General features: G+C 42.8%; 1 protein-coding gene across 6 annotated transcripts in view; it reads right to left on the minus strand.

Moving 5' to 3' along the window:
- LOC121296734 (non-homologous end joining factor IFFO1-like) overlaps positions 1–23,620 on the minus strand; it is a 74,174-nt gene that overhangs the window by 47,237 nt on the left and 3,317 nt on the right. For all 6 annotated transcript variants that reach the window (XM_041222523.1, XM_041222522.1, XM_041222521.1 and 3 more), the window contains exon 2: positions 825–885. In XM_041222523.1, the coding sequence (XP_041078457.1) occupies positions 825–885 (61 nt within the window). The remainder of the gene's footprint in view (positions 1–824; positions 886–23,620) is intronic.

Raw genomic sequence — 23,620 nt, forward strand, 5'->3', positions numbered from 1 at the left:
ACCCTGGAGTAAAAGGCATAACAATTTATTCCCGTGAGTAGGTGGATGTCGGCTGGCTAGGAAAGGGGTGGAGCTACGGTACCCGAACTCAATGACCTGGACGGGGAAACGGCGTGGCATCTGCGGATTGGAGAAGCAGATGCGCTCATTAAACAAGGGGTCATGAGGGAGGGTATAACTAGTGGTTGTATTGAAGTAATCTATTCCACTGTAAATGGTTAAAAACAACCTAAAAGAAGACCCTGTGTTACCAAAAACGTGAGTGTTGTGTTTGCTAGTTTAAACTGACTGTCTGTTTTTCTTAAAGACTACCAACACGAGCCGGAGCTGTAGCCACAGGCCAGCACCAAACCCAGACACCAGCACTTCCCTTTTCATGGAGAACTTTCTTTTCACCACGAGCACTTGATTCACTCACTGTAAAAACTGTTTCTGTGTTTTCTGTGGGTGAGATAAAGACTGGACTTTTGATTTTGGGTCAAACCCGAGGATTTACAAACAAAGTGATACATGCTGCTGTATCACTTCATTCACTATTGCTTGTTTACTGGTGTTTGCCATAATGCCTCTGGACATTGTAATTCTAAACAAACACCCTTGCACCTGGATATCGTTGTTGGTCTACTTATTCCGCAGTGCATTGCATTCGCCTGTGTTCACTCACCACTTTGTCACTGGCTGTCAGAGAGAGGGGAGACAAACAGACAGCGAGAAAGAGAGAGAGAGAGAGAGAGAGAGAGAGAGAGAGAGAGAGAGAGAGGAGACACACACAGATGGAGGAGACAGAGAAACACAGAGACAGACACACACAGACAGTGTTTTACCTCCTGTAGCTCGTTGACTCTCTCTTGCATTTGCACCCTCAGTGTGTACTCTTCCTCCCATCTGAGGAGAGAGACAGAGATATAGAGCTGTCAGTGACTCATCAACCTCGAAAGGGCTGGAAATACATACTCACAGGTGGTGTGAACCAGAGCTGCAGCCTGAACTGTAACCCAAGACCAGGAATCAGTCCACACCTTAACCCTGGACCAGCGAGCAATCCACACCCTAACCCGGGACTAGCGATCAATCCACACCCTAACCCGGAACTAGTGATCAATCCACACCTTAACCCGGGACCAGCGATCAATCCACACCCTAACCCGGGACCAGCAATCAAGCTACACCGTAACTCAGGACCAGCGATCAATCCACACCCTAACCCGGGACCAGCGATCAATCCATACCTTAACCCTTGACCAGTGATCAATTCACACCCTAACCCGGGACTAGCGATCAATTTGCCCAGTGTAGAGGTAACAAACTCAGGCGTATCTTATTCAACTCTAGAACCTAGAAATTAGTCACACTACATACATTGGGAGTCTTATTTCCATCCCTGCATGATCCACTAGCCGCTAGTGATTCAGAAGCAAGAAAAATCCACAAAAGCTTTCCTTTATAATGGTTTACCATGGTCATTTTCACTGTAGTTTTCCAGTTTCACTATGCATGTAATACAGTTTACCATGGTTTGTCATGCTTTACCATACCTCTGTTTTACAATGTCTGTCTATGCTTTACCAAAACTCTCCGTTTTACAATATCTGCCTATATTTTACTACCTCACTGTGCTTTACTGCTGCTATATATATATATATATATTATATATATATATATATATATACATATATATATATACACATATATATACATATATATATATATATAGTCCTCTACAGAATATATTATATATTTAATATAATAGATATAGATCTATAATACTAAAAATATATGACTATACAGAGAAGAGGAAAACCTGCTGCCCTCTGCAAGAAAGCTGAAACTGGGACAGAAGTTCACCTTTCAGCATGACAATGACCCAAAAATTGAAGTTTTACTTAATCACAATTGTACAAGTGGGTCTCTAGATGTGTTAAAATGCACACAATAGCATTCTAGAGTACCGCACATTAGCACTTTATTGTCCTTTAACTGCTGCGGTGTGCAGCAGTTAAAAGTGTCCCCCCTTCCCTGAGCCACGCTGGAGAGCACCCCAATAGCCCGGGGAATCAGTTATAAATTAACATCTCACTGGGAGGTGTTGCATTCATTGCGCTGCACATGCGCAAAGAAGAGACTAAGAACAGACGAAGGAAAAATACCAGCAATTGACTACCAGTACAAAGAGTGCAAGAACAATAGAAGGTTACAAAGTGTGGAATGTGTGCAAAACTGTTCTGGTTAAATAAAAGATACATAGATGAAGTGCCGGCACTGAGTGATGCAACCCCTGTGGAGAATGTTCAAGGTTACTTATGCAAACTGTTAAAATGCTACTAGTTACTGCGAATTTACTAACATAACTGCATGCTGAATGCTGATGGATACACATATTTTTTTTACTGTGTAGTCACTACTGATCGGTACTAACAATATGTATAAAGCAGTCGCTCAAGGACATAATTATAGAGCAATTTCCTACACTTGAACCGTGTGTGATTCTCTCCAAAGCTCTACTATGTTCAATAAGCATCTTTAACAATCTACGCTCGGATATGAATCGTTGTGTTCCAGCTTTCCAGGACCCTACAGAGGGAAGAATACAAAGTGTGTATCAATCTAGGAATAAAGGAGTGCAGTAGAATAGTAACACAGTACAATGGGAATACAGGAGTGCATGAGAATGGGAATACAGTACAATGGGAATACAGGAGTGCAGTAGAATGTGAATACAGGCGTGCAGGAGAATGGTAATACAGTACAATGGGAATACAGGCGTGCAGGGGAATGGGAATACAGGACAATGGGAATACAGAAGTGCTGGAGAATGGGAATATAGTACAATGAGAATACAGGCGTGCAGGAGAATGGGAATACAGGAGTGCAGGAGAATGGGAATACAGTTAATGGGAATAGAAGAGAATGGGAATACAGGAGAACGGTAATACAGGAGTGTAGGAGAATGATAATACAGTTGAATGGGAATACAATAGAATGGGTAAACAGGTGCGCAGGAGAATGGGAATACAGGAGAACAGTGATACAGGAGAATGGGAATACAGGCATGCAGGAGAATGGGAATACAGGAGAATGGTAATAGAGGAGTGCAGGAGAATGGGAATACATTTGAATGGGAATACAAGAGTGCAGGAGAATGGGAATACAGGAGTGCAGGAGAATGGGAATACCGGAGAATAGTAATACAGGAGAATAGTAATACAGGAGTGCAGGAGAATGGGAATACAGGAGAATGGTAATAGAGGAGTGCAGGAGAATGGGAATACATTTGAATGGGAATACATTTGAATGGGAATACAAGAGTACAGGAGAATGGGAATACATTTGAATGGGAATACAAGAGAATGGGAATACAGGAGAATAGTAATACAGGAGTGCAGTAGAATGGGAATACAGGAGTGCAGGAGAATGGGAATAGAGGAGAATGGTAATAGAGGAGTGCAGGAGAATGGGAATACATTTGAATGGGAATACAAGAGAATGGGAATACAAGAGTGCAGGAGAATGGGAATACAGGAGTGCAGGAGAATGGGAATACAGGAGAATAGTAATATAGGAGTGCAGAAGAATGGGAATACAGGAGAATAGTAATACAGGAGTGCAGGAGAATGGGAATACAGGTGTGCAGGAGAATGGGAATATAGGAGTGCAGGAGAATGGGAATACAGGCACGCAGGAGAATGGGAATACAGGAATACAGTACAATGGGAATAAAGGAGTGCAGGAGAATGAGAATACAGTACAATTGGAATACAGGCGTGCAGAAGAATGGGAATACAATACAATGGGAATACAGGAGTGCGGCAGAATGGGAATACAGGCATGCAGGAGAATCGGAATACAGGAATACAGTACAATGGGAATAAAGGAGTCCAGGAGAATGGGAATACAGTACAATAGGAATACAGGCGTGCAGGAGAATGGGAATACAATACAATGGGAATACAGGAGTGTGGCAGAATGGGAGTACAGGAGAATGGGAAAACAGGCTTGCAGGAAAAGGGGAATACAGAAGTGCATTAGAATGGTAATACAATACAATGGGAATACAGGAGTACAGGAGAATGGGAATACAGGACTGCAGGAGAATGGGAATACAGGAGTGCAGGAGAATGGGAATACAGTACAATTGGAATACAGACGTGCAGGAGAATGGGAATACAGGAGAATGGTAATACAGGAGTATAGCAGAATGGGAATACAGTTGAATGGGAATACAGGAGTTAGCGTTGTGTTTGAAAGGCTTGAATGTTTGTTCACTTGCCAGGGACTGGAAGATTGTTTTAAAAGCTTTGAAGGTCTGTCAGATACATTGTGTGTTTTTAGTTTTTTACTGTTAACAGAAACTGTTTGACAATGTGTCAATACTATAAAATCATACATTAAATGTCACTCAAATGCAAAATTTGATTTTTTGATATTAACAAAAGTTGTATTATTTGTATAATATACAAAATCCACCAACAAATCGTTATATGTAGCAACTCTATATGGCACCGCTGCCATGTGTGGAGCAGGGTATGCTATCCAAAGCACTGGGGGAGGGGAGAGGGATGGGATTTTTCAATATAAACTGGTAGCTATAGTAACATCACTAGTAAAATGAGTACCATCAAAGGTTCGAACCTTCCTTCGGTAATGTGTTCCCGAACCTTCAAAGGTCAAAATGTACTTTGTTGCAGTCCTAAAAGCTGTGCAGGATGATGGGAATATAGGAGTACAGGAGGATGGGAATACAGGAGTGCAGGAGGATGGGAATACAGGAGGATAGGAATACAGGAGTGCAGGAGGATGGGAATACAGGTGTGTAGGAGGATGGGAATACAGGAATGCAGGAGAATGGGAATACAGGAGTGCAGCAAAACAGGGTTTGTCTTGCCACTTTTGGGAGCTTTTCACCGTCTTCTCGTGTAAAATGAGCTCTCACAACAGCAGATGTAGTAAAACGGGGCAGTGTCTGTATGCTTATTTTAAACACATAAAAAACCACAACAAAACAAAAGCCTCCAAGGAGAGCTAAACTAAACTTTTCCCAAGTTCTGAACTATAACCTTTGTTCACTTGCGCAAATACCACCCATTACCATCCTAAAGATTCCCATACCCAGGTCTCTTCCTAGGCCTTAGTCCTTACACAGACAACCTACAGAGAGGTGTTCCTCATTAAATTAGTGCCACACAATACGCACTCCTCAGTGTGTAGAGCCTGTGCTGTCACAAACGATACAGCAGGACAATCTTAGCATCTACTGTTGTTCACAACTGCAGTGTCTCGCTGTAATAATCCTCAACACTATAATCGAATCCCTTCTTGGTTTCTGTGTGTTAGTTTGCTACATATTGCTACAGGTTGGGGGAATTCATAAGAAAGAGATAAAGGGGGAGTGAGAAATAATGAAAAAAGGAAAAGGGGAGAAAAAGAAAAAGGGGAGCACAAAGAAATAAAATGTGTAGGGGGCAAAAAAATAAATAAAATAGAGGACCTTGTTGACTGTCCAGTTAGTTATTTGAGTCACAGCTCAGTGCTATGCTTTGCCTCAGTGTGCACAGGGCTGTGTGATCGTGTGCAGGGCAGGCTCACACTGCAAAACTCAACCTGCATGGAGACTACTACACTGCAGAGGAAAGGGCAGCTACACTAATTTGTATCCTACACTCAAACTGTGTGGCTTCTCATTCTTCTTCAAATCGATCTGAAACAACTGGCCCTCACACTGATTTCACCTGTCAGCCTGTCTTTGTTTGATACTGGTTAACGACAACAATATAGACGTTATGTCTGAGGGAATACAGTGCTTGAAATAAAATATAAAACCATCATAGCATTACAATAATTTGACAATGCTGTACAGTTTGCCACTTAACTAATTTTATCATAAACAAATGTATTAAATTTCAACTGGTTATGCATCATGATAAAGCACATATTTATTTTCTTAGCAGAGCAACAGAGTTAGGGTTGTCACAAAATGTATTTATTTCATGATTCACTATACAGTAAGAGCAGGTAAAATATACAATTACTTTAGTCCTAAGAGCAAGTTTAACTAAAATACTTACAGTTCCATAATCACAATGTAGTAAGAGTACAACAATACTTTTCATATTTTAATGTCATAATTATATTTTATATGTTAACAAATAAACAACAATATAAACTTACTCATTAACCAAGTTTCCTAATTAAATATCGATTTTACCACAACAGTTTTACAGATATGCAAAGACTGAAAATTTTAAACCACGCCCCCTCATAGTTGCAAAGGTAGCTGGAAACGTACATTTTCAAACCCTTTTCCAGTCTGTTTGATGGAGCTTTGCTGCACAGTTTAACTATTCTATGGACATCATTAACTGTGATCCTTGGTAAGTCCTCAAGGCAACGCGTATAAAACAAGGCTATGGCACACTTCGCAAGCTGTCATAAATCAGACTCGAATACTGTATTCGAACGCAAGCAGACATTAACTAGAAGTAAACTATGCAGGTATAAGAGAATGCGGAAGTAGGATGTGCACAGAGCCTACTGTTGTATTGCTCCGGTTTTTAATATAGTATGTTTAGATTTGCTGTAGAAGAAAGCGCTGGGGGAGTACGTTGCTAATTTAATGAACATTTCTTGAATGCTTACAGCAGGAAAATGCAGTTTACACAATGCTGCACGGTTCTCTTAATGTCGTCATTAAACAAAGTAATTTGAGAAGATTGAATACATTTTAGTATTTTGTGAGTTTTGTCGAGTTCGGCCTGACCAAGTTTTCTACCAGAAGTTCAGTTTCTCGCACTGTCCTTGTAGTTTAGAATTACCAGATTTCCACAGTGAAAAACAGGGGAGTTTTTTTTTAATTTTTTATTTTTTTAATTTACTGACACTGTAGCAACCTTGAAGCAAAAAATAACAGTATATAAAATAACATAATAATAGTTTAAAAATTAAACATCAGGTGAATTTATTGCTTATGCTAACTCATTTTACTTATATATTGTCATCTCGTCAAAACATGTAAAATGTTCAAAAAGCCAGATTTAAAAAACAGTACCATTTAAACATGGTACAGCCTGCACAATCAGAATGGTTAAACAAATAATCCATAAGATTGTTTATTTTATTTTCGAATGGCGCCAACGCACAACCTAATACATTACTCTGCTATTAACTTGCTGAGCACGCTGATACAATTTTGTACTTAAATAATAATTTACTAATTTATATTAGTATAGTATTATAATAGTATTATAGTATATAATATTAGTATAGTATAAACCAGGACGGGCCGTGCGGTTCCCATGATATATACCACACCTGGGGTGGTGATAACACCAGACATACCACCAGAACCGTACAGTCCGAAGTGGTTTATACCGCTTATAACACGGCTACCGTCATTTGTGGAAAGAAAAATGATTAAAATAATTAAAACACATTTAAATTAAGACAAAACCAGAAACTTTTTGTGTATACATCTGGAGTGTAATATAGTCACAAATTTAATTTAATTTAACAAATTGTTAGCTTATTACAAATAAATTGCACGTTAGTTTATTGTGATTTTCTGCATCAAAAGTGCAATCTTGCTAAAAACTGGAGTGTTCAATACAAGCTGTGATGATGGGCGGAATTTCAAATGACACTAAGGAAGTAAGGAGCGCAGCTGTGATGGAGACTGAAGCCGGATCTTGAACTCGTTATATGCGAGGCACACATATTCTAGTATGTTTTCATTCTTTTGGATTTCAAAATAAGCATTTGTTGTCAGACACCCTTGCGTCCACGTCGTACCAGATTAAGTTGATGATTGAACCAAACTTTACATACCAATCCGACCGCAGTAACAGGGGACAGTACCTTAGTTTCCCGCAGACTCTTAAAGCCCAGGTCTGTAATTCGGGGGGGGTGGTGTCTGGCCTTGTCGTTACCTGCTTATCTATGAGTTTTCCTGACTGACAGGAATACATTATTGCTTGTTTTAAACTCGCTGTCAGCAGAGATGTTAAAACTTCTACTGTTAAAATATGTATTTAGTCCAGCTCAGCTTTATAAAACTGGAGACTGAACACTGGTCCTCAGTTAAACTTCTTTCTCTGGCATAAAATTCCCTTTATGCTGTTGAGATTTTTTTGGACTTCTTTCCATAAAATGAATGTCCATATGTTTTTTTCTTTAAGTACATTAACCAGCCCATGTTATAGTTTTACTTTATTTGTGTTTTTTTCAGTCTTTGTTTTCTTCTATTTCATTTAGCTGTTCCTCGTCTACTGTTGTGTGTACTCTTACTGGTGCACTTATTTTATTTATTTTCAGATGGACTTCTGTCAGAAAGTTGATGTTGTACCAGTTATGTGGAGTTTCATCCCCAAATATATTAAAGGAAATAGGTGAAATGCCATTCAATTTTTGGGGTGGTTTTATAACTAATATCAAATAAAATGGCAGTTTGTCATGGAATTTAGAATGTAGTGGTGTGTAGTGATTTATTCAGTGTGAAGCACAGTATGCAAGCCATGCTATACGCTATGCGCATGGTCATGTGATGCTGTTTAACCAATCGGAGGTTATTTTCCCAAGCTGATATAGACAGATAGATAGATAGATAGACACACACAGGTCCTATAGTAAGTATTCACCCCCCTTGGACATTTTCACAGTTTGTTGTGTTACAACCTGAAATCTTGATGCATTTAAATGGGATTTTTTTTTCCTTTGATTTACTCAACACTTTCAAGAGGCAAGAGAATTTTTTATTGTGAAACAGTTAATGAAAAAAAAACAACAAAAAACTGAAATGTCTTGGTTAGATAAATATTCACCCCCGAGTTTTCCTCAAGGATTTGCCCGTATTTAGCTCCATCCATTTTGCCCTCTACCCTGACAAGCTTCCCAGTCCCTACCGATGAAAAGCATCCCCATAGCATGATGCTGCCACCACCATGCTTCACAGTAGGGATGGTGCTACCTGGGTGATGTGCTGTGTTGGGTTTGCTCCAGACATAATGCTTTGTATTTAGGCCAAATAGTTCAATTTTCGTTTCATCGGACCACAGAATCTTTTGCCACATCTTTTTAGTCTCCCACATGCCTTTCTGCAAATTCCAAGTGGGATTTTACATATATACAGGCCTGATTTGTGAAGTACCTCAGCTATTGTTGACACATGGACAGTTTCTCCCCTCTCAGCCATGGAACTCTGTAGGGCTTTCAGAGTTGTCATTGGCCTCTTACCCGGCTACTCTAAGCAGATTCTGGGTTGTGCCGTATACCTTCCACTTCTTAATGATTGACTTGACTGTTCTCCAATAGATATTCAATGCCTTTGACATCTTTGAATACCCCTCCCCTGATCTGTGCCTTTCCACAACTTTATCCCGGAGTTGTTTTGAAAGCTCCTTGGTCTTCATAGTAGTATCTTTGCTTTGAATGCACTACCCAACTGTGGGACCTTACAGAGACAGGTCAGAGACAGTGGCTCTCAAAGTATTCACCCCCCCTTGGGACTTTTCCACATTTTATTGTGTTACAACATGGAATCAAAATGGATTTAATTAGGAGTTTTTGCCACTGATCAACACAAAATGTCCATAATATCAAAGTGAAAAATAAAATCTACAAATTGTTCTAAATTAATTACAAATATAAAACAGAAAATAATTGCTTGCATAAGTATTCACCCCCTTGAGTTAATATTTGGTAGAGGCACCTTTGACAGCAATTACAGCCATGAGTCTATTTGGATAAGTCTCTACCAGCTTTGCACATCTGGACACTGCAATTTTTGCCGATTCTTCTTTGCAAAATTGCTCAAGCTCCGTCAAGTTGGATGTGGAGCTTTGGTGAACAGCAATTTTCAACTCTTTCCACAGTTGGATTGAGGTCCGGGCTTTGACTGAATCACTCCAGGACATTGACCTTTTTGTTTGTAAGCCACTCCAGTGTTACATTATGAATGTTTAACAATATTCAATAATGTTAAAAATAAATAAATAAATGATTAGTGATGTTAAACGCAATTTGGGATCAGATAGCAGGTATGCAATTTGTGGTAAGTAAATCAATTTGTTGTTGTTGTTATTATTATTATTATTATTATTATTATTATTATTATTATTATATTATTATAGGCCAGGATTTCCCCATTGTGTATCACAGATAGTGAAGGTTAGGTGGTGCAGAATTAACAAGATGCAATGCATGATGATGCAGCTGTCACTGAATTAAAAAAAAAAAAAAAGTTTTTCTTAAACTCGTGTCTAGTTTATATAGCTTACATTCCAAAGTACTGTAATCTGTTTCGAATAAATATTTTAGTAACACTTCTGCAGCATGTTAAACTTGCTTTAGGCTTGTTACGAATGTTGTGTTTCTTTTTTTTCTTCTGACGCTACCCAGGCGTAATTACCCCTCGCATTCAATTGTTGTGCACAAGCTTTTACTGAACTGCAATGATATTACAATGACAATGTCACAGGAAGAGGAATGCACCAAAAAATGTATGGTACAATCATTGATATTTACTCGAACAATTATATTTTGTGTACCCAATTAATCTTAAATTTTCTTCAGCATTATTGCTCAGAGATTGTCAACTTACCTATTAAAGAACTGCTTCATTGACACTTCAATACAAAAAGCGGGCATTCCAGGTTTCCCAGGATGCTTAGAACACATCAGTGTGATCTGGCGACAAATTCAACCAGCTAAAAAGGAGAGGAAGGAGCTCCATGTGACATTCCTGGATTTGGCTAATGCATATGGTTCAGTGCCACATGAACTTCTTTGGGCAGCTTTTGATTTTTTCAGTGTACCGATGACAATAACAAATTTAGTGAAAGCCTACTTTGGAGATTTGCAATTTAGTTTTTCAGCTTCACAATTCAGCACTACATGGCAATGCCTAGAGGTTGGAATAATGGCAGGATGCACCATTTCTCCACTGGCTTTTACCATGGCAATGGAAGTAATCATTAGGGCATCAAAATGGGTAGTAGGAGGAGAGCGCTCGGCTTCTGGAATGCGACTACCACCAATTCGAGTATACATGGATGACATGACAACCATGACTACAACAGTAGCCTGCACTAATCAGTTATTGGGCAAATTAACCAATAACAATGAATGGGCACGAATGCAATTCAAGTCCACTAAATCAAGGAGTCTCTATAATTAAAGGCAAAGTAGTAGATAAAACATTCTTCATTAATGGTGAGGCAATACCAACAGTCTCTGAGAAGCCAGTGAAGAGTCTTGGGAGATGGTACGACGGGGATCTAAAGGACACAGTTCGTGTGGGAGAAGTTAGACAACAAGCAGTAGAAGGGTTGAAGAGCATAGACAGCTGCGCTGTACCAGGCAAACTAAAACTCTGGTGCTTTCAGTGTGGTCTACTGATGAGGTTGCTGTGGCCACTGACTGTGTACTGTAGGTTTCTTTGACAACAGTAGAGAAGCTGGAAGCTTTAATCAGTTCATACATCAGGAAATGGTTGGGAGTTCCACGCTGCCTCAGCAGAGTGGGACTTTATGGTAAAGGAATACTGCAGCTACCAATCTCCGCTCTAACCGAGGAATTTAAGTGCGCCAAGGTCAGACTGGAAATGACATTAGTAGAGTCACGCGACAAATGCGTAAGGGAGGCAGCACCTGTGTTGAAAACTGGAAGAAAGTGGGCGGCAAAGAAAGCTGTGGAAGATGCAAAGGCTGCCCTTTGAATTGGTGATATCACGGGGCAAGTTCAGCATGGAAAAGGGGGTCTTGGTCTCAGTTCAGCACCTCCTACATGGCACAAGGCAACCCCAGCTCAAAGGAGGAAGCTGGTAGTCAACGAGGTGCAAAAGCAGGAGGAGAGGATGAGGTGTATAAAGGCCATTTCCCAGGCCAAGCAGGGAGAATGGATGAGATGGGAGAGTGTGGAACAATGCAAGATTGGCTGGCAAGACCTATGGTCAATGGAACAGAGCAAGATCAGTTTCCTCATCAGGTCAACATATGATGTTCTCCCATCACCACAGAACCTAAACCTCTGGGTAGGACAGGATCCCTCATGTCCTTTGTGTTCATCACCTGCAACATTAAGGCACATTTTGACAGGATGTAAAGTGGCTCTTAGCCAAGGTCGGTTTACTTGGCACCATGACCAGGTGCTGCAATGCTTGGCCTTAGCAATGGAAGACAAGCGTAGCCTGACCAATAAGTTGCCACCTGTTCCATCAAAACATTACACACAAAAGAAAACATTCCTCCGCCCAGGAGAGCAACCACCAAGAAAAGGTGTTAAAACCAATCCACGCCCAGGACAACTGGAAGCTGCCAGAGACTGGAAAATGCTAGCAGATGTTGGTCAACGGCTTATTTTTCCACCTGAAATTGCCACCACTAACTTTCGACCAGATATTGTCTTGTGGTCTGGATCAGCACGCCTTGTTCACCTGGTAGAGTTAACAGTGCCATGGAAGGATGCTGTAGATGAGGCGTACGAGAGGAAGAAACTGCGGTATGCTCAACTAGCCACTGAAGCGGAACAGCGAGGATGGAGAGTCCGGGTTTACCCAGTGGAAGTGGGTTGTCGAGGATTTGTGGCACACTCTACAACCCGGTTTATCAGAGACGTCGGATTCAGTGGGCAAGAGTTGCGTCGCACAGTGAAGAACTTATCTGAAGTCGACGAAACACTGAGCATGGAAGGTGCCCACTTGAAGACCCCTGTGGCAGGCTGGCGAGTGGATAGAGGCCCAGAGACAGTCTGTAGTTCAAAAAAATAATTATTTTATTATAAATACACAAAAATAAAAGGGCACAAGGGCCAAAACAAAGCAATTTAAACACAAAAAAACCCCAATACAAAAACAAACTTACAAAAACAAGGTTTCCAGGCTGGGCAATGCCTTCACTGGATTCAAATTTACCAAACCAAAACCAACAAACACCAACCTGCTTCCTCAACTCCCTCTTCCCAAATGAGAAGCAGAGGCCTCCTTTTATGTCAGGTGGCTGGGCGCTGATTGATCGTTAATTAACCTAATCAACTAATCAACCCCAGCCACCTGAACATAATAAACCCAGGCAGGTAGGGGAAATTAACCCCATCCTTGCCAATTTAAAAAGGGCAGAGCTTTGCTCTGCCACAACCCCAGAGATGTACCCTACTTAGCTCAATCCAGACGGTTGTCATGCTGATGTGCTGGGGAGGCCGCACTGTGGTTGATCCACGGAGCCAGCATTGCAGCCGTTGTGTGTGCTGATGCACCAGAGAGGCAAATAAGCTGATCCCTGGAGCCGGCATTACACTTCAGCCATTAACACCAGACAGAAGGATATCTACATCATTATATGGAAGGAAATGCAAATGGATGGAGACACATATGGATCACATTAGTTTACTGTGATATTGTTAAGGCTTAACTGACAGCCCTAGTGTGTACTTTCACTACAAAACAATATCTACCGGTAGCGGGGAAATACCATCCAATCAGCAGAGTGGCAAAAGCACAACCACGAAAGCAGCAACAACTTAAAAACATGCCCTTCTGTACGTAGCACCCGGTGGAGTTAAATGACATCAGCAGTCAACAAGCAAGGTCACTTTAATAACATGCTCCCCCCCCCCCCCCCCCCCCCCCCCCCCCCCATCGCGCCTCCCTCCCTGTCAGGAGGTCCTACCCTAATAATTATCTATTATATCAGTATATAATTTTAATACGTCCATTAAAATGTACTCATTACAGGCTATCTTGCCACCAGAAAAAACAGGCTACCTCGGGTAAAGCTGATAATGACATTGAATTGTGTTTTCTTAAATTATAAATGAAATAGACAAAAAAAGCAATAAAAAAGGAAAATGCGTAAAGAACATCTTGCACATACTGCTCTATTCCATACTTACAGGTTGTATAGTATAAAATTATTTATGTTTTTTGCAGACTATTTGAAAAATAATTGAGAATAGTTAGCAGTATGTGTGTAAAGCAAGTACTTTAAATGTATTGAAAGAAATATAAGAAACGTATCATATATTGTAATTATCTACTGTTTATAAGTACATTCAAATAAATGTGTAAATAAAGCAGAATGAGGAAAAAAGCTTGTAATCCCATTTTGACAGACTTAAAAAAGGTATCATGTTTTGCAACTATTAATGATGGTAATATAAGGACAATTTCATTAAGATTATTTTTCTTCCACCAGTGTGCTAATAATTTTTTTTGCATTCTTGCTCTTTTTTAAAGTCTGTAACTTCTTTGTGTATCAGACCATATCCCCCAGAGAAAAAAAGACAATTTGTTGTGAAAATGGCTATTATTCCACACAAACTTTGCTTTTGTGACCAGGACAGTGATATCTCAAAATATCACTATTTCCAATGGGAAAATGGGCAAATGTGTGTCTTTTCATTCACATAAAGTCAGAAAAAAACAACATATGAATACAAATTAACATGTATTTATACTAAAATAATACAAAGATGACTACAAAAGATTTAGAAGTGAGTAGTTTTTCGAGATTTACAATTATACTGTATTTATAGTATAATTGCAAATCTCGAAAAACTACTCACTTCTAAATCTTTTGTAGAAAGATGTGACTTTATGTGAACGAAAAGACACATATTTGCCCATTTTCCCATTGGAAATAGTGATATTTTGAAATATCACTGTCCTGGTCACAAAAGCAAAGTCTGTGGGGAATAATAGCCATTATTAAATAACACTTACTACCCAGGAACAAAAAAATTATTTTTTTTTGTTACACAGTGTAATCGGTGTATCGTGAAAGAGTGGGCTCACAACTATTTGTATCATGGAAATTTACTATCGTTTCATCCCTATAATATATATATATATATATATATATATATATATATATATATATATATATATATGTCACAAAGACAGCCAAAGTGGGCAGCGTCAGAACCAGGAAGGAATGAACACAAAGACAGGACAGTGAAGTGAAATGATGATGGCGCCTGCTTGCGCCGGTTTATTGCAAAATAAAAGGGTTGAACAAACAGAAACAGAACACGGCACTCTAAACCAAAATAAATAGTTACACAAAACGGACTATACAGACAAACACGGTGCATGGACAGACACACTAACAAACACGGTGAGCAGATAAATAAACAAGTATCATGCTGGTCCCACCAGCACGCAATAGCAATTAATATTATATTCTAATTCTCCTCCTCTCTCTCCCGTTCTCCATTCACCGAACACCCAAACACGAGTGAGTAAAACGTGCATCTATATATACTGTTGTGCTGGGATTCAATTACCAATTAATTATTCACTTGAATCCCAGCATGTGAATTAATAAAGTGCAATTCCCCGTGCTCACATATTACATTTTACTTGCACATGAAGTGCTGTGCAATCCTCGTGCCTAAATACAAATATACATTTTAAACACTTGTGTTACACAGACCCGTTTATATCCCGTGTACCAATTACTATACACCAACATTTAACAAACCACAAGCAACATAACAGATAATATACACAGGGGCAGGCACTTTGTCACATATACCCCCACCCCTGTGCAAAGCACACATGGCCTCAATGGCCACCTCCCCCCTTAAAAGCCCAAAAGTCCAGCACAAAGTCCCGGGCCAGGACCGGAGGCTTCAAGGGGCCCAAAGGTCGTAAGGCTGTCAGCAGCAATGCTGACAGCAGGGTGGCATACTCCTGCCAGGGTAGTCCTGGCAGCGGAAAGGCTGCTTGGGGGGGGTGGTCTCCTGACCTCCCCCCTTCTTTGGAGCTGGCAGCTCCCCTTGGTGGGGCTTTGACCACAGTACTTCCGGCAGTGGGAGCAGGTCTCCTGACCTCCCCCACGATTTCCGGCAGCGAAACTGTTGCAGTGGGAGCAGGTCTCCAGACCTTCCCCCCGATCTCCGGCAGTGAAACTGCTACTGGGGTTGGTGGTCTCCAGACCTCCTCTCCCTTCTTCATGGCCGGCAGCTCCCCTTTGTGGGGTTCCAGCCACAGTACCTCCTGCTGTGATGCGGCACAACAGGCAGCCCCAGGTGATGCGGAGTGGCTGGCAACCCCAGGCGATGCCAGGTAGGCATCCTTGGGAGAGTGGCAGGGATCCTTGGGAGAGGTGTGACAGGCATCCTTGGGCGAAGCGAGGCAGGCAACCTTGGGAGAAGCGAGGCAGGCAACCTTGGGAGAAGCGAGGCAGGCAACCTTGGGAGAAGCGAGGCAGGGAGTCAGGACAAGCTGATGTGCTGGCCCTCTTCGAAGTCGCTGCGGCCGGGCCATTTTTCCCCGTGCTCCCCTCAGCAGACTATGTAGTGACTGCTGAGGAATGCCAGCATCAAGTCCTGGTAGTCTTTCTTGCACAGGGAGAGACAGCTCCTGCTCCTCTCCCCCTGATGGTGATGGAGGCAGAGGCAGCTCCAGCTCCTCTCCTCGTGAGGGTGGGGGAAGTGATACCAGCAGGCATCATCCTCTGCTGGTGGGGAAAGTGATACCAGCACGTATTCATCCTCTGTTGGTGGAAAGGGGCCCAGCAGGCATTTACCCTCTGCTGGTAGGGGAAATGATACCAGCAGGCATTCACCCTCTGCTGGTGGAGAGGGACCCAGCAGGCATTCACCCTCTGCTGGTGGAAGGGGACCCAGCAGGCATTCACCCTCTGCTGGTGGACGGGGACCCAGCAGTCATTCACCCTCTGCTGGTGGAGGAGGCAGAGGCAGCTCCTGCTGCTCTGCTCCTGGCGGTGGAGGAGGCGGAGGCAGCTCCTGCTGCTCTGCTCCTGCCGATGGAGGTGGTGGAGGCAGAGGCAGCTCCTGCTGCTCTGCGCCTGCCGGTGGAGGTGGCGGAGGCAGAGGCAGCTCCTGCTGATCTGCGCCTGCCGGTGGAGGTGGTGGAGGCAGACGCAGCTCCTGCTGCTCTGTGCCTGCCGGTGGAGGTGGTGGAGGCGTATAGTCTCCTGGCGGTGGAGGTTGGAGCAGCGTGTAGTCTCCTGGCAACAGAGGTGGGACCGGTGTGTAGTCTACCCTTGTCACAGGGGACTGGTGCAGCTGTTCCTCCTGCTCTGGAGACAGCGGTGAGACCTCTCCCTCTGGCGCCAGAGAGGGCAGCAACGGCTCCTCTCTCTCTGGCTCTGGAGGCGAAATCAGCAGGCATACTTTCTTTGCTGGTGGATATTGGAACGGTTGACGCTCTGCCTTCCTCTTCTCCTTTCCCCTTCTCTGCCTCCTCCTCCCCTTCCTCTCCTGGGCCAGTTCCTCCTCTTCCTCTTGGTAGGGGCAGCAGAAGGGACAGTTGGCGAACAGATGGTCCTGGTCGCAGAGGAGGCACCCCGGCGATGGCTTGTTACATCGCCGTGGATGTCTGGCCCTTAGGCGGCACTCCTCCTCCCTGTCCTTCACTTCTTTATCCTCCTTCCATCCCATTTTTTTTGTGTGTTTTTTTTGTTTTATACAACAACACCTCTCCTGATCTGACGCTTGAAGGCTCTATTAATCCCACTGCTGACACCACGTGTCACAAAGACGGCGGCATCAGAACCAGGAAAAGGAATGAACACAAAGACAGGACAGTGAAGTGAAATGATGATGGCGCCTGCTTATTGCAAAATAAAAGGGCTGAACAAACAGAAACAGGACACGGCACTCTACGCCAAAATAAATAGATATACAAAACGGACTATACAGACAAACACGGTGCACGGACAGACACACTAACAAACACGGTGAGCAGATAAATAAACAAGTATTGTGCTGGTCCCACCAGCACGCAATAGCAATTGATATTTAATTCTAATTCTCCTCCTCTCTCTCCCGTTCTCTACTCACCGAACACCCAACCTCGAGTGAGTAAAACGTGCATCTATATATACTGTTGTGCTGGGATTCAATTACTAATTAATTATTCACTTGAATCCCAGCACGTAAATTAATTATGTGCAGCCTTGTGCTCACATATGAACTACTTTAAATGTACGTGAAGTGATGTACAATCCCGTGCCTAAACACAAATATACATTTTAAACACTCGTGTTACACAGACCCTTTTATATCCCGTGTACCAATGACTATACACCAACATTTAACAAACCACACGCAACATAACAGATAATATACACAGGGGCGGGCACTTTGTCACAATATATATATATTATATTAGTACTGTTATGCAACACCCAACACCCCTGTGTGAAAAAGTAATCGCCCACTCAATAACTGGTTAAGCCACCTTTAGCAGCAATAATTGCAACCAAACGCTTCCTGTAGTTATTGGTCAGTCTCTCACAGTGCCATGGAGGAATTTTGGCCCACTCCTTCATGCAGAACTTAGTGACATTTGTGGGTTTTTGATCATAAACTACTTGTTTCAGGTCCTGCTACAACATCTCAATGGGGTTGAGGTCTGGACTTTGACTAGACCATTCCAAAACATTTAATTTCTTGTTCTTCAACCATTGTGATGTAGACTTGCTTGTGTGTTTCGGATCATTGTCTTGCTGCATGACCCAGCTGCACTTCAGCTCCAGCTTATGGACAGATGGCCTGAAATTTTCCTACAGAATTCTCTGATACAGAGCAGAATGCATAGTTCCTTCAATGACAGCAAGTCGTCCAGGTCCTGATGCAGCAAAGCATCCCCAAATCATGACACTACCACCACCATGCTTGACCATTGGTATGAGGTTCTTTTTTTGTGGAATACAGTGTTTGGTTTTCGCCAGACATAAACGGGGCCCATGTTGGCCAGAAAGTTCCACTTTTGACTTCTCTGTCCATAGAACATTGTTCCAGAACTCATGAGGATCATCCAGGTGCTTTTTGGCAAACTTGAGACGAGCATTCATGTTCTTTTTAGTGAGCAGTGGTTTCCGCCTTACTACTCTGCCATGAATCCTATTTTTGCCCAGTGCCTTTCTGATGGTGGAGTCATGAACAGCCGAGGCGAGAGAGGCCTGCAGATCCCTTGATGTTGTTCTAGGGTTCTTTATGACTTCCTGGATGACTTTATGCCTTGCTTTTGGAGAGATTTTGGCAGGACGGCCACTTCTGAGAAGACTCATTACTGTTCCCAACTTTCTCCATTTGGACAATATGGCTCTGACTGTAGTTTGGTGGATCCCCAGACTCTTAAGACTCCCTGAGTCTAATCTAATCCCCTGAGACTTATCCAATTATGATCTTCAGTTTTGTATTTAAGATATATCTTTTTTGTCAATAAAAACTTTTTTCCCCATTAACAGTGCAGAGTATGGTGTGTAGATAAGTGGAAAAAAATCCTCATTTAATGCACGAAATTCTGAGGCACTGACACAACAAAATCAAAGGGGTGTACTTTCCATACTTTCCATATATACATGGTCAGTTAAAATTTTATCTAGGCCAGTAAAAACACTACCTCAGCGGACCAAGGGGCCAGTAGTAAAAAAAACTAAAAATGTAGAGCCCTGCTTCACTACTTTTTTCTACTCTTGTAAATTCCTGTTTTAGCCAGGCCTACCAGGAAGTTTGCATGCTGGCCTGTGATTTTTGTTTTTTTCCTGTAACTGGTTCTGAAAATAAAAACTGTGGTGTTAAAAATCAGATTAATACCAGAAAAAAGACTAGCCAAAAGATTAAACATGGGAGCTAAATGGGAGCATGTACTGAAACAATGAAACACGGTCCCTCTCTGAGCACAGAACGGACAGGAATCAGGCCCAATGGGGTTAATAATACTAATAAAAGAATTAACAGCCACAACAGTATGCAACACCCCCACTGCAGATCGCCAGCTCTTTTATTGAGGGAGGTTTATACAAGCTGTTCCAAGCAGGCGCTATGTTCTCTTCTTCTCCCAGCCCAGCCCTCCAGGGCGTGTCAGTGAGTACAGTGAGCAGAGCTTGGTGCTGCATCTGCACACAAGGAGTGCATCCCCAGCTCTACACTCAGTCTCTCTGTGCTCAGCCAGAAGCCCTGCCGCAGGTCCAAAAGGTGGCGCAGCTTTGTGAAACAAGTTCTGATCAGCCGAGAGAGAGACAGAGAGAGAGAGACTGTGCTCTTGTGCAGAGAATGTCCTGCCCAAACCATAACAACTGAAAAAGCGTTTCTCTAAATACATATAGAAATACAGGAATAGAAATAAGGTGCCCATTGCATACTGTAGCAGTTTGATCCACTCCTGGTTTTACTCTGAGTTTAATAAGACACACCTGAGCTTGTTATCTATACACACTGGGGCTAATCAAGCTAGTAAAACCTGGAATGAGTAAAGCTGCTGTTCAATAGGAGTCTTAATTATACCCCTGGAACTACAATATTTCTCAATTGTGCTTAAGTCTGCTTAAAGTTCCCAGCGAGTTTCCTCTTGCATTTTTTATTTCTTTCATGTACTGACAGCCACCCCTGCAGGACATTGTTCTGAGACCTCCCCTGCTTGGACACTATTGAGGACCCCCCTCCCTGCAGGACATTGTACTGAGACCTCCCCTGCTGGACACTACTGAGGACCCCCCCTTTCCTGCAGGACACTGTACTGAGACCTCCCCTGCTGGACACTACTGAGGACCCCCCTTCCCTGCAGGACACTGTACTGAGACCTCCCCTGCTGGACACTACTGAGGACCCCCCTCCCTGCAGGATATTGTACTGAGACCTCCCCTGCTGGACACTACTGAGGACCCCCCTCCCTGCAGGACATTGTACTGAGACCTCCCTTGCAGGACAGTGTACTGACACACCTCCTGCACAGGATACTGTACTGAGACCCCCTTTCCCTGCAGAACACTGTACTAAGACCCCCTTCCCCTGCAGAACACTGTACTGAGAGCCCCTTCCCCTGCAGAACACTTTACTGAGACCCCCTTCCCCTGTCGGACTCTGCACCGAGACCCCCTTCCCCTGCAGGACTCTGCACTGAGAGCCCCTTCCCCTGCAGGACTCTGCACTGAGAGCCCCTTCCCCTGCAGGACTCTGCACTGAGAGCCCCTTCCCCTGCACGACTCTGCACTGAGAGCCCCTTCCCCTGCAGGACTCTGCAATGAGAACCCCTTCCCCTGCAGGACTCTGCACTGAGCCCCCCTTCCCCTGCACGACTCTGCACTGAGAGCCCCTTCCCCTGCAGGACTGCATTGAGAGCCCCTTCCCCTGCAGGACTGCACTGAGAGCCCCTTCCCCTGCAGGACTCTGTAGTAATAATAACAATACATTTAAATTTATATAATGCTTTTCAAAACCCAAAGCACTTACATAGCTGAGACAAGACAAGACACAAGACGAAAGGGCAAGATAAAATAGTGATAAAAATACATTCAACAAAATAAGGAACAGCATTAACACAGATCCTTGAATTCCAGTTTAAAAGATTGTTTTGAGACAGCTGGGCAGTGAATTCCAGAGACGTGGAGTAGCACTGCAGAAAGCTCTGTCTCCCATGGACAGAAGCTTAGTTTTAGGTGGTCGAAGATAACCAGGAGTTGGAAGACGGGAGAGTATGAACAGGAGAGTACACATGAAACAAGTCGCGCAGATATCCTGGTGCAGTGCCGTGGAGCGACTTGTACGTGAGGAGAATGATCTTAAAGTCCATCCTGTATCCTATTGGGAGCCAATGTACAGACAGTGTACTGAGACCCACCCCCCCAGGACAACGTACTGAGACCCCCCCCTGCAGGACACTGTACAAAGAACTCCCCCAACCCCACCCCCACAGGACACTGTACTGGGGTTGGATTCCTGACTGCGGAGGCTCAGCTCCAGGCACGGAGACACAACATGTCCTCACCTGCACCTCACGTGAATCACATACAGAGAATGCACACTGCAGCAGCAGCAACTTCGCCAACGATGATTCACATAGCATCCCTAAAAGCAGTTCCATAAATCTTACTTGTTTTGCTACACAGGTTTACAATGTGCGCTTCTGAAAGAGATGTTACAGCAGGTATTTTTCTTTTAAAACATGTTGCTTTATGTTTAATGAAAGTTCTCAGCTTCCATCCCATTTCCATGAAATCTGTTACCCTGGTACTTCATAGGTCATTTCTTACAGGTCAAAGACTGTTACTGACTAAAAGCATGCAAGGTCAATAAGAAAGCAGCTGGTTGGTTATTGACAGGGAAGACATTGATGGAGTTGGGACAATTTTATCCTCCAGATGACCAGGAAGTGCGACACGATCTGAAAGCATGGCTTGCAAACGGCATTTAAACAAGTGTAGTACCAGATATCATGTTTTAAATGACAATACATGTTTACAACTGAAGTGGAGCTCTGTCTGGCTCTCTGCAGCTTTAATAACAACCGCCCCCCCCCCCCCCCCCCCCAGTGTAATTTAACAATAAACAGTGCAGCTCGTTTTCTCTCTCTCTTCTCTTTCTCTTTCTCTCTTTCTTTCTTTCTCTCTTTCTTTCTGTCTCTCTCTCTGAACAGTTATATAAAACTCAGCTCTGCATGGCAATTATCTCAAAACGCAGGAGGACATAAAACACATGGAAAGAGTCCTGAATTAATTGGAATGGGGGGGGGGGGTTCTGTTTCATTCCCTGAAACTTTTTAAATACCTTAATATGAGTCTTTCGCCTGTTTCTTATTTAGATGTAATTGTTTCTAAGAGTTCGCTGGCTCCTTCTAATCAGTGTGCTTTCTCTTGACCTCTTTGCATGACAGACCTCACACAGCACAGATAAATACACTTTCAATCTGATTAGAGGGAGCACAAAACACTTAGAAACATATGAAAGATTGCATGCATTCAGCATATAACTGTACATGGACAAGACTGAAGAAATGACTACTATATTCGGCCAGCCTTACTGACTGAGTGCACCTTAACCAATACTTCAGGGACAACACAGAAATCAGGACCAGAAGGCACATAATTGGAAATGAAAGGGACTGAGGGAAGAAGAAAAGGCAAAGTGGTGAGGGGATGGGATGGGTTGCTGAGGGTTACCTAATCACTGGGATTATTTAAGATCCAACTTGGCAAAGTTTTGAGATCAATCAACAGCTAGAAATAGGGTAAGCACTGATGGGCTGAACCTCTTCTGTTCTGGAGTGCAGATCTGAATGCAGCGCTGCGTGCAGATCGGAATGCAGCCATCCCTCCTTCCTCTATGTTAAACAGTACCCCCCTCCCTCCCTCTATATTAAACAGAATCCCTCCTTCTCTCTTTTCTCTCTCTAGGGTGACTGTGTTCATCCTCAGGTTATGACATATTGCCACGTATAGACCAAGCAGTCTGGCTGTGTGTTAGTCTTCCCCCAGAAGGATTGACAGATTCTGGGTATCATGCATTTTGGGGAATTCTAAATTGCTGAATTTGGGGAATAAAATGTCCCTTATGTTTTTTATATTTTTCAGTGTGTTAGTAAGGGAATCTCTGTCTTTACTTCTCCTGTCCCGCAGTGACCACAGAGCCTGTTCTCCCTGCCAGCCAGGTTTGCCTGTGTCAGACTTTTTCAATGGCCAGGTGGTGGTAACTAAGTCGGTATTTGGTCAGGATCTGCCTCTGCTTTGTGTTTGACAGTTACCAGGTATTCTGCCAGGGTGTAATTTCTATTTAGGGTCCGATAGCACTCTAGTTTGTTTTGTGTTTTACTGTTTGTGTCCCAATGGTCCAGACAGGAGTGTTTCAGGTTTTATAAATTTGGTTTACACTAATTAAAATTGTTTTT

This window comes from Polyodon spathula, chromosome 21 (genome assembly GCF_017654505.1).
Source record: "Polyodon spathula isolate WHYD16114869_AA chromosome 21, ASM1765450v1, whole genome shotgun sequence".
Taxonomy (NCBI): Eukaryota; Metazoa; Chordata; class Actinopteri; order Acipenseriformes; family Polyodontidae; genus Polyodon; species Polyodon spathula.